This window comes from Bos indicus x Bos taurus, chromosome X (genome assembly GCF_003369695.1).
Source record: "Bos indicus x Bos taurus breed Angus x Brahman F1 hybrid chromosome X, Bos_hybrid_MaternalHap_v2.0, whole genome shotgun sequence".
Classification (NCBI taxonomy): Eukaryota; Metazoa; Chordata; class Mammalia; order Artiodactyla; family Bovidae; genus Bos; species Bos indicus x Bos taurus.
Genome location: NC_040105.1, coordinates 28573742 through 28587821, shown reverse-complemented (window position 1 = coordinate 28587821; position 14080 = coordinate 28573742). Strand labels below are relative to the sequence as shown.

General features: G+C 39.6%; 1 protein-coding gene across 1 annotated transcript in view; it reads right to left on the bottom strand.

Annotated features, from left to right (window-relative positions):
• IL1RAPL1 (interleukin 1 receptor accessory protein like 1) overlaps positions 1 to 14080 on the bottom strand; it is a 1448054-nt gene that overhangs the window by 57099 nt on the left and 1376875 nt on the right. The window contains exon 7 of the mRNA XM_027533998.1: positions 694 to 826. Within this exon, the coding sequence (XP_027389799.1) occupies positions 694 to 826 (133 nt within the window). The remainder of the gene's footprint in view (positions 1 to 693; positions 827 to 14080) is intronic.

The window sequence follows — 14080 nt, the reverse complement described above, 5'->3', positions numbered from 1 at the left end:
GTTAATTATTTTTCAAAAAAGAAGATGCATAAGCATTATGCCCTCAAAATAAGTGTATTTTTATGATTATTTGCTATTATTCCACTATATTAATATTTAGACCTTAAAGTCAGCCTAAAAAAGGTAATAAAAGCATTTTTGTATTACCATTCCTATCAAGTGTTTTATAGTCTACACGATGCCTCAAATATGTAGCAACATATAAAAGGAAGTGACAGAGACGATGTTTGAATCCTAAAAACATGATGTTGAATTCTAAAAGCCTGTTAACACTGGGTTGGCCAAAAAGTTCCTTTGTGTTTTTCCAGAAAATGGTATAGAAAAACCCAAACAAACTTTTTGGCCACCCAATATTTCCTCTCAGCAATTAAAAAAAAAGAGCTCTTATCAACCAAAAGTACAATATCACATTTTCCATATTTGATGCTATTTTGGTAAACTCACATTCAGTTTATTCCTTAGTGGAAAATTCCTTTTTATTTCTCTTAAATTCTTTGCAAATGGCACTCAGGTTTTACAATTTCATAGTCACTCCCTCAAGGATATTTTTCCTCCTTGCCATTAAATGTTGTAACATTTTTAGTATGATAGTAAAACACCCTCAACCCCCTTCTTTTTTAGCTCACTTTCTATTCACTAACACAGCAAATGTGAATCTTGACTGTACAAGTTAAAAGAGACAAATTACTTTACCTAATGTCACTTTCCCAAACTCGATTTTCATCCAGATCTTCAATAAACTTCTCTCCTTTCATCCAGTAAATTAAAGGACTGACATCTCCACTGTACCCAAAGAAAGCTCTGCAGGTGAGATTAGCTGAATCACCTGTGGAGAGAAGCGATAGAAATGTGTTGTAAAACTGTTGATACACTCTTATTTTAGGCAAACTGGCACATAAAACTTAAATCACTTCATTGATTTAATGAAACATCTCTCTAAATCAATATTTTTCACATATTTTCTGTCAAATTAACAGAATGTGTACTTTTGGCAGCTTGCTTAATGGAATGTGAATTACTTATCAGATTATGAAGAACACTGGTCAGTTATTCTACAGAACTTTACTTTCATTTAAGTTTGCCTGATGTTTCCATATGAATAGATTGAGGTTATGAATTATTAGGAAGGGTACTTCAGAGGTGATGTGCACTTCTCAAAGCACATGCTCACTTGCTTCAGTCATGTCCGACTCTTTGCCACCCTGCTGACTGTAGCCCACCAGGCACCTCTGTCCATAGGATTCTCCAGGCAAGAATACTGGAGTGGGTTGCCATGCCCTTCTCCAGGGGATCTTCCCGACCCAGGGATTGAACCTGGGTCTGCATTAGCAGGTAGGTTTTTTACTACTGCGATATCAGACAAGAACATAATGTTGATAATATGAGATTTTATAAAGCAGTTAGAAGATGTTTCTCAGTCCTGAATGTGGGAAAGAAAGAGAACCAAATGTTTCAGTGGGAAAGAAATGGAACTGCAAAATACAGGATTCCTTACAAATGTTACTAAAATATTTGTACTATGTGAGGAATAGTATTTTAATTAGGGAAACCAGCACACATTCAGGTAAAAAAACACATTATTAAAATACAAATGGACAACACCTGAGAATAAATATTTGGGCTGTTTATAAAACATAAAATCAATAATACTACTGTGGAGATGAGTTTCTTCCAGTGCACTACTCAAGAGAGGCCACTGTAATGATGAATACAGATTAATTACTTAATAAGGTAAGTGGAAGTCCCTGACTGAAAAGTGGGAGTGAATTTAATGCCAACAGAAACTAAGGCATATTTCTGGACAAGTAACGTGATTTTGCAAACACCTGATTTCCTCAAGCCTCAGGCAGCATTAGAGAACTGAAATATTCCAGTACTATTATAGTTTTAAGATCTTGCTGCCTCCAAGTAGAGCTAGAAAATGTGGGATGGCAAAGAGACCTATAGGGACCTACTCCAGAATGGACTGGAGCAGGGGAACTCTTAAGGATACCTTAAGTAAGGCAAATTTATTCATTTCTTAAATTCCTGAGAATATTCTAGAGGACTTTGACAAATATGTGACTTTAAGGTGAAGAGAAGGAGGTTCCTAAAGTCTAAAAGCTAAGCTATGAGTTAATAGTGAACATTGCCTAAAACTGGGCTTATCAGTGATTCTACCATATAAACCTAGAGAAAACCATAATTCACTTACAGATGCACTCTTTGTAAGTCCTGGTATGGGTCAACCTGTATATAAACTTTATTCTCCAAGTTCTACAAGAAAATTTTTATTGGATAAAATTCATATTATCTTATGTCCATTGCATAAGACTGCTGCTGCTGCTGCTAACTTGCTTCAGTCGTGTCCGACTCAGTGTGACCCCATAGACGGAAGCCCACCAGGCTCCCCCGTCCCTGGGATTCTCCAGGCAAGAACACTGGAGTGGGTTGCCATTTCCTTCTCCAATGCATGGAAGTGAAAAGTGAAAGTGAAGTCGCTCAGTCGTGTCCAACTATTAGCGACCCCATGGACTACAGCCTACTAGGCTCCTCCATCCACGGGATATTCTAGGCAAGAGTACTGGAGTGGGGTGCCATTGCCTTCTCCGTGCATAAGACTAGTTCATAACTGAATTCTTGCTCCTCTAATATTTTTAAGATAGCATGATACAGCCTTTCCTTTTATCTTATCTTTCTTTACATCTGAATGTCCTCCAAGTAAGTGATTCTTTAGAGACTTTGATTCTATATGCAATAATCATTATTAGTGACCAGATAAGTTCAGAAAATGTCTGCAAATTTTATGAGGCAAATGGAGCTTTAAATAATCTCCTTCATTATTAATTTTGATACATAAATATTTTGTTAATATTTTAATATGCAACCCCCTCCCTGAGAGAATAATTTACCTTACACAATGGATAATTGAATGTCAATCTTACTGATTGGAAACCACAGATTTCTATGGGAAATGTCAACCCAATGGTTCAGAACAATTTTTAAATCCAGTATTCTTTGCTTTTACATTTTTCTAAGAGCACTGGCTTTTATGTAACTCAACTACCTGTTACAGTGTCAAGGTAGTCATAAATTCAACAGTAAATCTCAAAATACTATATAGTGTGATGATTAATATCATATGCCAAGAGAATCAGTATATATTACAGAGTTCAAAAATTTACATGTCAATAATTTACACAATCTGTGTTGTAAGGGAACAAGATTTAGCTTTTAGGTAGGAGTTAATGACTGAAACTCATAAATAGAAATCTCCAGAAATTATCTCATTTTCCATTACAGTTTTACTAAATTTGGGGGATCATAAATAATGATCATGTCACTAGCAACTCAGCCTGACATTCTTTAGCAGAGAAGTCAATTGAATCCCTCGCTGGGAACTGAATTTTTCTCTCTTGTCACCCTCCTACCTTCCCAGATCAGCTGATTTGCTATTATCTAATTCCTCCTTTTTCTCAACTATTGGCTTTGTGCCGCCACACCTAGTAAATGGCTCCTGCACCCATGTAAGAAACGATTGACTTTTTCAATCATCTTTGCTCACCTCTTCTTTTGACTACTTATCATGCCTTGAGCTCCAGTACTGGGGGTATCCCAAGTGCTATGGGGGCACCCGGAGGGCCTCTACTCAGACCTGGGTTGGGCTTACTGTGGGTTAGAGAGTGGAATTCATGCAAAGAATAAAAGAAGGTGGAGGGAAAAATAGAAAAGCACTCCAGGTAGAGAGGAAAGAACCTGAGTGACAGAATGTCAGGGAACTTTGGAGGAAGTCAGTAACTCCAGAGTCGTTGAAGCTAAACTACATGTAGTGGGTAGAGTTGGGGTGAGGATTTGGGGGAAAATCATGAGGCCAGAGCAGTGGCAGCCCTGATCTCCCATGAAGGCCATGTTTAAGATGTGGGAATTCCATTTAAGGGCAATTCTAAGTTGGGGAAAGGTTTCAGGTAGGAGATTGACATGGGCACACTTGCAGTCTAAAGAAATCACTCTTTTTGTATTTGCCAAACTGGGATTGGAGAGAGTTCCAAGAGAAGTGAGAAAGATTGAGAATTTTATGATACTTCAGGACCATATAAGGGACCATCACTGCAAAGAGAGGATTATTTCCACATCATTTCTTCCTTCCTTTCTTACTTGTTTTTGGGCCACACCACTTGGCATGTGGGATCTTCGTTCCCCAACCAGGAATCGAACCCCAGCCCCCTGAATTGAAAGCTCAGAGTCTTAACCACTGGACCACCAGGGAAGTCCCTCTGCATAGTTTCTTAAAAGGACAAAGTACAGGTTATAGCACTGATGACAGACCACTGTGCTTTTTATCAATGTGATCGTAGGAAGCCTCTCAAAGCACAGATTACAAGGAAGCCTGATAAGGTAGAAAATACATTTTTTATTTTTATAATTTACCTGCATCACTGTGTGTGTGTGTAGGAGAGAGAGACAGACAGATTAAACGGTTTCCAGCTGCTTCTCAAAACAATCAGGAGAAACAATGATGACATGTTTGTTGACCTTCCATTCCCAGATGATATGGACAATGATATTGGCATATTAATGACTGGGAATCTCCATTCCTCTCCCAACTCCTCCCCAGTCCCCTCCCCAGGCTCTCCTTCTGGAATCGGCGTGGGCTCTCACTTTCAGCACAGTCGGAGCCAGGGTGAGTGTCTTCTTTCTAGGGAAGCACCCGAGGAGCTGAAACAGCAGCCTCTAGCCCTTGGGTATTTTGTGTCAACCGCCAAAGCCGAGAATCTCCCCCAGTGGTTTTGGTCATCATGTCCCCAGGCTCAGAACCAGTGTCCCCTCTTCCTAAAGGCTTCGCTGCATCACCACATTTCTGTAGCACAGACGGACAAACTTCTCCCCGCCAGGAATTCTCAGCAGGTTCCACATTCTCTTGACTCCAAAACCACGTCTGATGTTTTAAGGTTTGTTTTGGAGCAGTACAACGCTCTGTCGTGGCTCACGTGCAATCCGACCACCCAGGACCGTACCTCCTGCCTTCCCGTCCACTTTGGGGTGCTCACTCAGTTGTACAAGGCCATCATGAATATACTCTAATTGGAAAAGCAAAAAACAAAAAACAAAACAAACAAACAAAAAAAAACAATCAGGAGAGAAAGTCAACTTGAGTAGAGGTCTGTTCTGTGAAGTTGTTGTTGTTCAGTTGCTCAGTCATGTCAGACTCCTTGCGACTCCATGGACTGCAGAATGCCAGGTCTCCCTGTCCTTCACTATCTCCCCAAGTTTGCTCAAACTCATGTCCATTGGGTTGATGATGTCATCCAACCACATCTGTCACCCACTTCTCATCCTGCCCTCAATCTTTCTCAGCATCAGGGTCTTTTCCAAAGAGTCAGCTCTTCACATCAGGTGAGCAAAGTATTAAAGCTTTAGCTTCAGCATCAGTCCTTCTAATGAATATTCAGGGTTGATTTCCTTTAGGATTGATTGGTTGGATCTCCTTGTTGTCCAAGGGACTCTCAAGAGTCTTCTCCGCCACTACAGTTTGAAAGGAACAATTCTTCGGTGCTCAGCCTTCTTTCTGATTCAACTCTCACATGCATACATGACTACTGGAAAAACCATAGCTTTAACTATACGGACCTTTGTCAGCAAAGTGATGCCTCTGCTTTTTAAAATGCTGTCTAGGTTTGTCATAGCTTTTCTTTCAAGGAGCAAGTGTCTTTTAATTACATGGCTGCAGTCACTGTCCACAGTGATTTTGGAACTCAAAAAAAAATTGTCTGTCACTGTTTCCATTTTTTCCCCATCTATTTGCCATGAAGTGATGGGATCAGATGTCGTGAACTTAGTTTTTTGCAGGTTGAGTTTTAAGTCAGCTTTTCACTCTCCTCAAGAGGCTCTTTAGTTCCTCTTTGCTTTCTGCCATAAGGGTGGTGTCATCTGTATATTTGAGGTTACTGAAATTTCTCCTGGCAATCTTGATTCCAGCTTGAGCTTTGTCCAGCCTGGCATCTTTCATGATGTACTCTGCATGTGAGTTAAATAAGCCAGGTGACAATATACACCCTTGATGTATTCCTTTCCCAATTTTGAACCAGTCTGTTGTTCCATGTCCAGTTCTAACTGTTGCTTCTTGATTTGCATACAGGTTTCTCAGGAGGCAGGTAAGGTGGTCTGGTATTCCCATCTCTTTCAGCATTTTCCACAGTTTGTTGTGATCCACACAGTCAGAGGCTTTAGTGTAGTCAATGAAGCAGAAGTAGATGTTTTTCTGGAATTCTCTTGCTTTTTTGATGATCCAACAAGATGTTGGCAATTTGATCTCTGGTTCCTCTGCCTTTTCTAAATCCAGCTTGAACATCTGGAAGTTCTCAGTTCACTTACTCTTGAAGCCTACCTTGAAGGATTTTGAGCATTACCTTGCAAGCATGTGAAATGAGTGCAATTGTGCGGTAGTTTGAACATTCTTTGGCATTGCCCTTCTTTGGGATTGGAATGAAAACTGACCTTTTCCAGTCCTGTGGCCACTGCTGAGTTTTCCAAATGTGCTGGCATATTGAGTGCAGCACTTTGACAGCATCATCTTTTAGGATTTGAAATAGCTCAGCTGGAATTCCATCACCTCCATTAGCTTTGTTCGTAGTAATGCTTCCTAAGGCCCACTTGACTTCACACTACAGAATGTATGGCTCTAGGTGAGTGATCACATCATCATGGTTATCCGGGTTATTAAGACCATTTTTGTACAATTCTTCTGTGTATCTTTGCCACCTCTTCTTAATATCTTCTGTTTCTGTTCAGTTTGGTACAGTTCAGTTGCTCAGTCATGTCTGACTCTTTGTGACCCCATGGACTGCTGTTAGTTTCATACTGTTTCTGTTCTTTATTGTGCTCATCTTTACATGAAATGCTCCCTTGGTGTCTCTAATTTTCTTGAAGGGATTTTTAAAATTGTTTCTCTTAATGATACCTATTTGTGTGTCTGAACAGAAGTTACTACTCCCATTCTTATGCAAAGCTCTGTTTCTCAAGAGAGGACACTAGAAGCCCAGTGGAGTCAATCTTGAGAGAAGGCCAGGTGACATCAGGCTCACCTGAGACTCACCAACCGCTAAAGTGTTGGTGAGGAAAGCTGAATCCATCTAGTACTTGGTTGGGCAAAAATTTCATTTGTTTGTTTGTTTGTTTTTTAATAGCTTAAGGGAAACCCAAATGAACTTTTGGGCCAACCCAATACTTTTCATTTGGGAAATGGTGGCTAATCACATGAGCATCTGTTAGGAGCTGTGACCTCAGACCCCAAGTGTGTACTGCCTGTGTTTGAAAGCAGAAATAAATGACTATAAATCCTTCCCCTTGGGTTAAAGAAAAACAGGAGTGAATAGAATATCATGGGGCAGGGTGGGGCCCAGGGAGAGATGATGCACTTCTACTCAATAAGGGTAGATAGGAATTCATAAGTATAACTAGGAAAATTAGGAAAATATAATTAGCAAATTTTGTTTAGAAAGCTAATTAGGCAATTATGAAAGAGGAATTAGGAAAATAAAAATAATATGACTGTGTTTGTACCTTGGGCTGATGAAGCAGTATATGCAGTTACATAATAGGATTTTAGCATCTGAATTTTATGAGTAGTTCATCCATGATCTATTTCACATTCTCATGCTTTTTATAAAATTGTGATTAATGGTTTAGAGTTCTTTTTAAACAACATATTTATTATTATTAAAAAATTATTGGAGTATAATAGCTTTACAAAGTTGTGCTAGTTTCTGCTGTACAACAATGTGAATCAGCTGTACATATACATATATCTCCTCCCTCTTGAGCCTCCCTCCACATTTTCACACTTTTTAATATTATATTCTTTGATTTAAACTCTCCTCACTTCCACGTAGCAAATTCCTTCTCCTCCATTAAGTTCTATTTAAAATAGCACCTCTTACAAAAGACTGACTTGGCTTTTCTAGGAATCGTCAGTCAACTCTGTCTTTTCTCCCCTTTTCCTCTTGGAACAGGTTTGCTTCCCTGGTGGCTCAGTGGTAAAGAATCCGCCTGCCAATGCAGGAGACACACAGGAGATGCAGGTTCATTCCCTGGATTGGGAAGATTCCCTGAAGGAACTGGCAACCTACTCCAGTGTTCTTGCCTGGAAAATTCCATGAATAGAGGAGCCTGGCAGGCTACAGTCCACGGGGTTGCCAAAAGTCTGACATGACAGAGAACAGAGGAAAGGTTATTACTATTGCAACTCCTAATGCTACCATTAACCTTGTTCCTTTTAGCAAACTTCCACTAACTTTCAGGTCAGAGGTTATTTTATACACTCATATCTTCTACAATATCATTTAGTTTAGATGAATATGGCTTCAGATATTATATATTTCTTTACTTAATCCATTGAGTGTTGAACTCATTGTCAAAAAAAAAAAAAAAAAGACTTACTCCTACTCCCCCCAAACCAGATTTTGACTCAGCAAGTGTGGAAGGTTCCAGGGATTTTAATTTTTAACAAGCACTCCCAGGTGCTTTTCATGCAAGTGGTTACAGTTAACCGTCTGGAACAATTTCTTTTTATCTTGGACTCTTTAAATTGGAGTCGGGGCTGAGAAAAGCAACAAGATTGAAAAACATTCCGTCAGGGTCCTTAAGCAGGAGGCAAGGACAGGGTGCCTAGGAAAGAGGGTTCATAATGACAGTGGTAGGTAGAGAGGTAACTGGCATAGACAAGAAGTAGCTTGTACAACTGGGTCACTGATGAGCCAACCCAAGCTACAGAAATATGCCAGCTTTCCAAAGGGATGTAGGAAAAATATTTGTGTTCCAATGGAAAACTACTCATTTTTCTACTTCACACCATTCTGAGTTACCAGATTTTTAGCCCTTTCCCTGTCTTTGAGCTATTCTTCAACTCTTTGTAACTCTTTGTGCTGCTAAGTCACTTCAGTCGTGTCCGACTCTGTGCGACCCCATAGACGGCAGCCCACCAGGCTCCCCCGTCCCTGGGATTCTCCAGGCAAGAACACTGGAATGGGTTGCCATTTCCTTCTCCAATGCATGAAAGTGAAAAGTGAAAGTGAAGTCGCTCAGTCATGTCCAACTCTCAGCGACCCCATGGACTGCAGCCCACCAGGCTCCTCAGTCCATGGGATTTTCCAGGCAAGAGTATTGGAGTGGGGTGCCATTGCCTTCTCCGAACTCTTTGTAAGTAACTGATATAGAAATGCTCTCATGTCTGGGGACTTCCCTGGTAGTCCTGTGGTTAAGACTCTACATTTCCACTGCAGGGGGCTTGGGTTCGAACTCTGGTCATGGAATGGGCAGGGAACTAAGATTCTGCATGTTACGAGGCCAAAGAAAGAAAGAAAAGTCCATGAATGGAATAAAAATGAAAATAAAACATATCAATGTAAAAATTGTCTCATATCTGGTAGCCATTTGACTTAATTTCCCATCTGCTCCCCTAGCCTTGCTCTCCACCTCAACTCAGGGAAAAATCAATTTTGTCTCTACTTGGAATTTATCTCAGCATTCCTTTCTTCTGTTTTATAAACTATTTTGACTTTACTTTGAATTGATCATAACATCTGTCTGTTCCCTTCCTATCATATGAGCAAAAAAATTTTTTTACAGTTTAACATGTATTCATTTCAATATCTATACGAAAGTCACAATTGTACATTTTTTTCTGAAAATGATGTTAATAGGAATACAATATTCAACTCACTGCTGATTATTACCATTCATACAAGCCACACACATGATATTCATATGTTCACAGTATGTCTCTGACATCTGTATAACTACTGAAAGATTTAAAAACACTCTCCTTATTCCTTTCTTTTTTCAAATAGAAGTATAAGCAATGTAATTTTATCTTTACTCTAAGTCCAAACTATTTAACTTGTTATCAAGAGAAACTATCCATCTTTTCTATCTTTTGCTCTCTAATTTGCTATAACATGCAATTTCTGATAAGGCAAGCCTAGCGTGAGATTTAGAGAGTCAAGCACCAAAGCTCTCCCTTATCCTCTTCTAAGTTAAAAAAAAAAAAAAAAAAAAACCTCCAGTCTGATCTGAGATACCCAAGTGATAACGTTAATACTATTTACCCTACTTAATCTGAAATACAGGAAATTAGCATTAGAATTTCACAGGTTATAGAAAAGAGTCACATTAATTTAATTTCCTCCTTGATTTTTTTTGTTTTCCTTCAAATAATAACAGAAAAATTTAAGCTATCACCTCGGGAGTCACACACATCAAATATATCAGTCATCCAGGGTTGAAGCCCTGAAGATAATGGTATTCTTGCTGTCTCAAGTTGATATCTGTAAAAGCTTCAGTAAATTGCACTAAATGCTTTAGCTCAATCTTACCAGGTTCCGAAGGAAGCACTCTAAAACTGATCATAAAAAATCATTTGCTATCAAAAATGAGAACAATGCTTGTCATAGGGCAGGCTTTCAAGTAGGCTACAATGTGAGGGGGCCTTAGAGGAAAAATAATACATTTTCTCTTGAACCCACAGACTCCAATCGGCACTAGGGACGCTTGTTATTTAGTGCGACCTTTTTCTAATTAGATATAATTTGGCCATTTCTAAAACCGCTGACAAAAGAGATTCTCTCTCCACTAGAGGACACTCTCTAACTTATTGAAAAAAAAAAAAAACAAACTTTTTTTTTCAATTAAAAGGAAATTTCTTCCCTAATTAAAAGCATCAGCATCCAGAGATCTTACTAGTTGGAATTAAGAAACAGTGAGCATTTTGTTCTTAAATAAGATGGTGAATAGTAGTGGGGGGTTTAATTTCATTTGCACCATTAATCATGGATATTAAAATTACTTTAATTTTAAGTAAAAGCATTTCCATTTCCATCGTCCATTTAAGATAAAAGCAAAGTGGTTTACAAAACATATTTATCTTGTGTCATTGGTATACAGAATGGCTCTTCTTCTAGAAAGCTTTATTCTGAAATGAAGAATCTCTGTCTTTGTTTCTCTCTCTCTCTCACACACACACACACACAAAGTATCCTTGGAAATTGCTCAAGACATTTTACCCAAATAAGTATTAGGACCTATGGCACGTAACAGTTGCCAGGATCTAACCACAGAGAGTTATTTGAAAATCAGAGATTTAGCTAAGAATCCCAAAAGAGAAGAAAGAAATGAAAGAGATAGGTTATATTAAGCTCAGAGTTGAGGATGTTATTCCTGCAGGATGTAACAACGTCTGCTCAAATTTCAAGGGAAAAAAATTACAGAAAAACAAGACATGCACTTTTAAATTTGCTAACCATAATTCTGCTGTAGTGTCAGATTTCCTTACGAAAATGCATTTTATACTATCTTACAACATATTTCTGTCTATTTGAAGAACAAAACAAGTTATTTGGCTGGTCAGTAAATTGCAAGGGGATTTAAGCAACCACAAATAACCTGGAGGTAAATGAGTTCATGTACATACACAGTAATGTTCAAAATTCTCCAAGCCAGGCTTCAACAGTACAAGAACCATGAACTTCCAGATGTTCAAGCTGCATTTAGAAAAGGCAGAGGAACCAGAGATCAAATTGCCAACATCTGTTGGATTATCAAAAAAGCAAGAGAGTTCCAGAAAAACATCTACTTCTGCTTCATTGACTACGCCAAAGCCTTTGACTGTGTGGATCACAACAAAATGGAAAATTCTTCAAGAGATGGGAATACCAGACCACCTGACCTGCCTCCTGAGAAATCTGTATGCAGGTCAGGAAGCAACAGTTAGAACTGGACATAGAACAACAGACTGGTTCCGAATAGGGAAAGGAGTACATCAAGGCTGTATATCATCACCGTGTTTATTTAACTTATATGCAGAATACACATGGAGAAGGAAATGGCAACCCACTCCAGTATTCTTGCCGGGAGAATCCCATGGACAAAGGAGCCTGGTGGGTACAGTCCATGGGGTCGCAAAGAGTCAGACACGACTGAGTGACTAACACACACACATCATGAGAAATGCTGGGCAGGATGAAGTGCAAGCTGGAATCAAGATTGCTGGGAGAAATATCAATAATCTCAGATATGCAGATGACACTACCCTTATGGCAGAAAGCAAAGAAGAACTAAAGAGCCTCATGATGAAAGTGAAAGAGGAGAGTGAAAAAGTTGGCTTAAAACCCAACATTCAGAAAACGAAGATCATGGCATCTGGTCCCATCACTTCATGGCAAATAGACGGGGAAACAATGAGAGATTTTATTTTTTTTGGCTCCAGCATCACTGCAGATGGTGACTGCAGCCATGTAATTAAAAGACGCTTGCTCCTTGGAAGAAAAGCTATCACCAACCTAGACAGCATATTAAAAAGCAGAGACATTACTTTGTCAAGAAAGGTCTGTCTAGTGAAAACTATGGTTTTTCCAGTAGTCATGTATGGATGTGAGAGATGGACTATAAAGAAAGCTGAGCGCTGAAGAATTGATGCTTTTGAACTATGGTGCTGGAGAAGACTCTTGAGAGTCCCTTGGACTGCAAGGAGATCCAACCAGTCCATCCTAAAGGAAATCTACCCTGATATTCATTGGAAGGACTGATGCTGAAGCTGAAACTCCAATATTTTCGCCACCTGATGAGAAGAACTGACTCATTTGAAAAGACCCTGATGCTGGAAAAGATTGAGGGCAGGAGGAGAAGGGGATGACAGAGGATGAGATGGTTGGATGGCATCACCTACTCAATGGACATGAATTTGAGTAAATGCCAGGAGTTGGTGATGGACAGGGAGGCCTGGCGTGCTGCAGTTGCAAAAATTTGGACATGACTGAGAGACTGAACTGAACATACACAGTACCCCTGGTGAGTGAGTGCTCACAAGTTGTTAGCAATTATTACTATTACTACTGCTATCATTACACTGTGACTTAAACTTTTCTATAAGTGATGACTTACAGTTCAAGCATTGAATTAGGCCAAACTATGGAGAAGGAAATGGCAACCCACTCCAGTGTTCTTGCCTGGAGAATCCCAGGGACAGGGGGAGCCTGGTGGGCTGCCGTCTATGGGGTCGTACAGAGTCGGACATGAGTGAAGCGACTTAGTAGCAGTAGCAGAAGCAGCATGCCCTTCAGGAGCCTGGGGGTTGCATAGTGGAATTTGAATGAATTATTGAAATTTTTCCCACATCAACTAGAGAAAGGCAGGAAGTGGCAGAGCCTCTCCAGAATGGAGAGGAAATCTCAGGCATTTGAGAGGAAAGGGTGAACAAAATGGTAACATTATTACTGTACTGTTTTTAGATAGCTCAAAGATTCTTGCAAGGACTTGTATGCTAGCTCATGAGGGCTGCTTTCTAGATGAATGATCTAAAAGTTTCTTGCATGATAGGGGAGCCACATTTGTCATCCCCAAATGTCTCTTTGGCCTGTGGATTATCTCAAGCTGAAATCAAGGCCTGAAAGACTCAGCAAGAAACCCTGACTTCCCCCCTAACTGTGTAAAAGAATTTAGATAGAGGGCTTGTTCCTGGAATAGAGCTATCACCAGAGATATCTGCAATGGGCCAGGTGTGGTGGTGAGATGCTTTCTCTGCTTTCCTAAAGCAGAGATGCTTCCACTCTGCATTCCATGGTCTCTGCCTGGAGCAGCAAACATTTGTTTATGAAACCTTTCTTTTTCTATTTCCATGTGAATTGCCGTCTTCCTCTTTCAAGTCCCAAACCACTACCTCCAATATCCTCTTTTGTCTTTAGCTGAAGATGGTATTTAAGGCGACGGTTTTGTCCATTTTGGTGAGTTACTCAGTTTTCTTGGGTCTCTCCCGAATATACATGTCATTATACTTTTGTTTGATTTTCTCCTGCTGAATTGTCTCATGTCAATTTAATTCTTAGACCAACCAGAAGAAACTAAAAGGGTAGAAGGCAATTTCTCCCTTCCTAGAAGCATCTAGAACAATTAATGGACACCAAGCTGAAGAGGAGGGACACATCAGGAATCAGCAAATATCTGGTGCCACCTGAGTCCTTCATCCTTGGGAGGTATGATGTTGTACCTGAGTGTTGAGAAAATGGGAATTATGATTATTATTTTGATTATATAGCATGTGGGATCTTAGTTC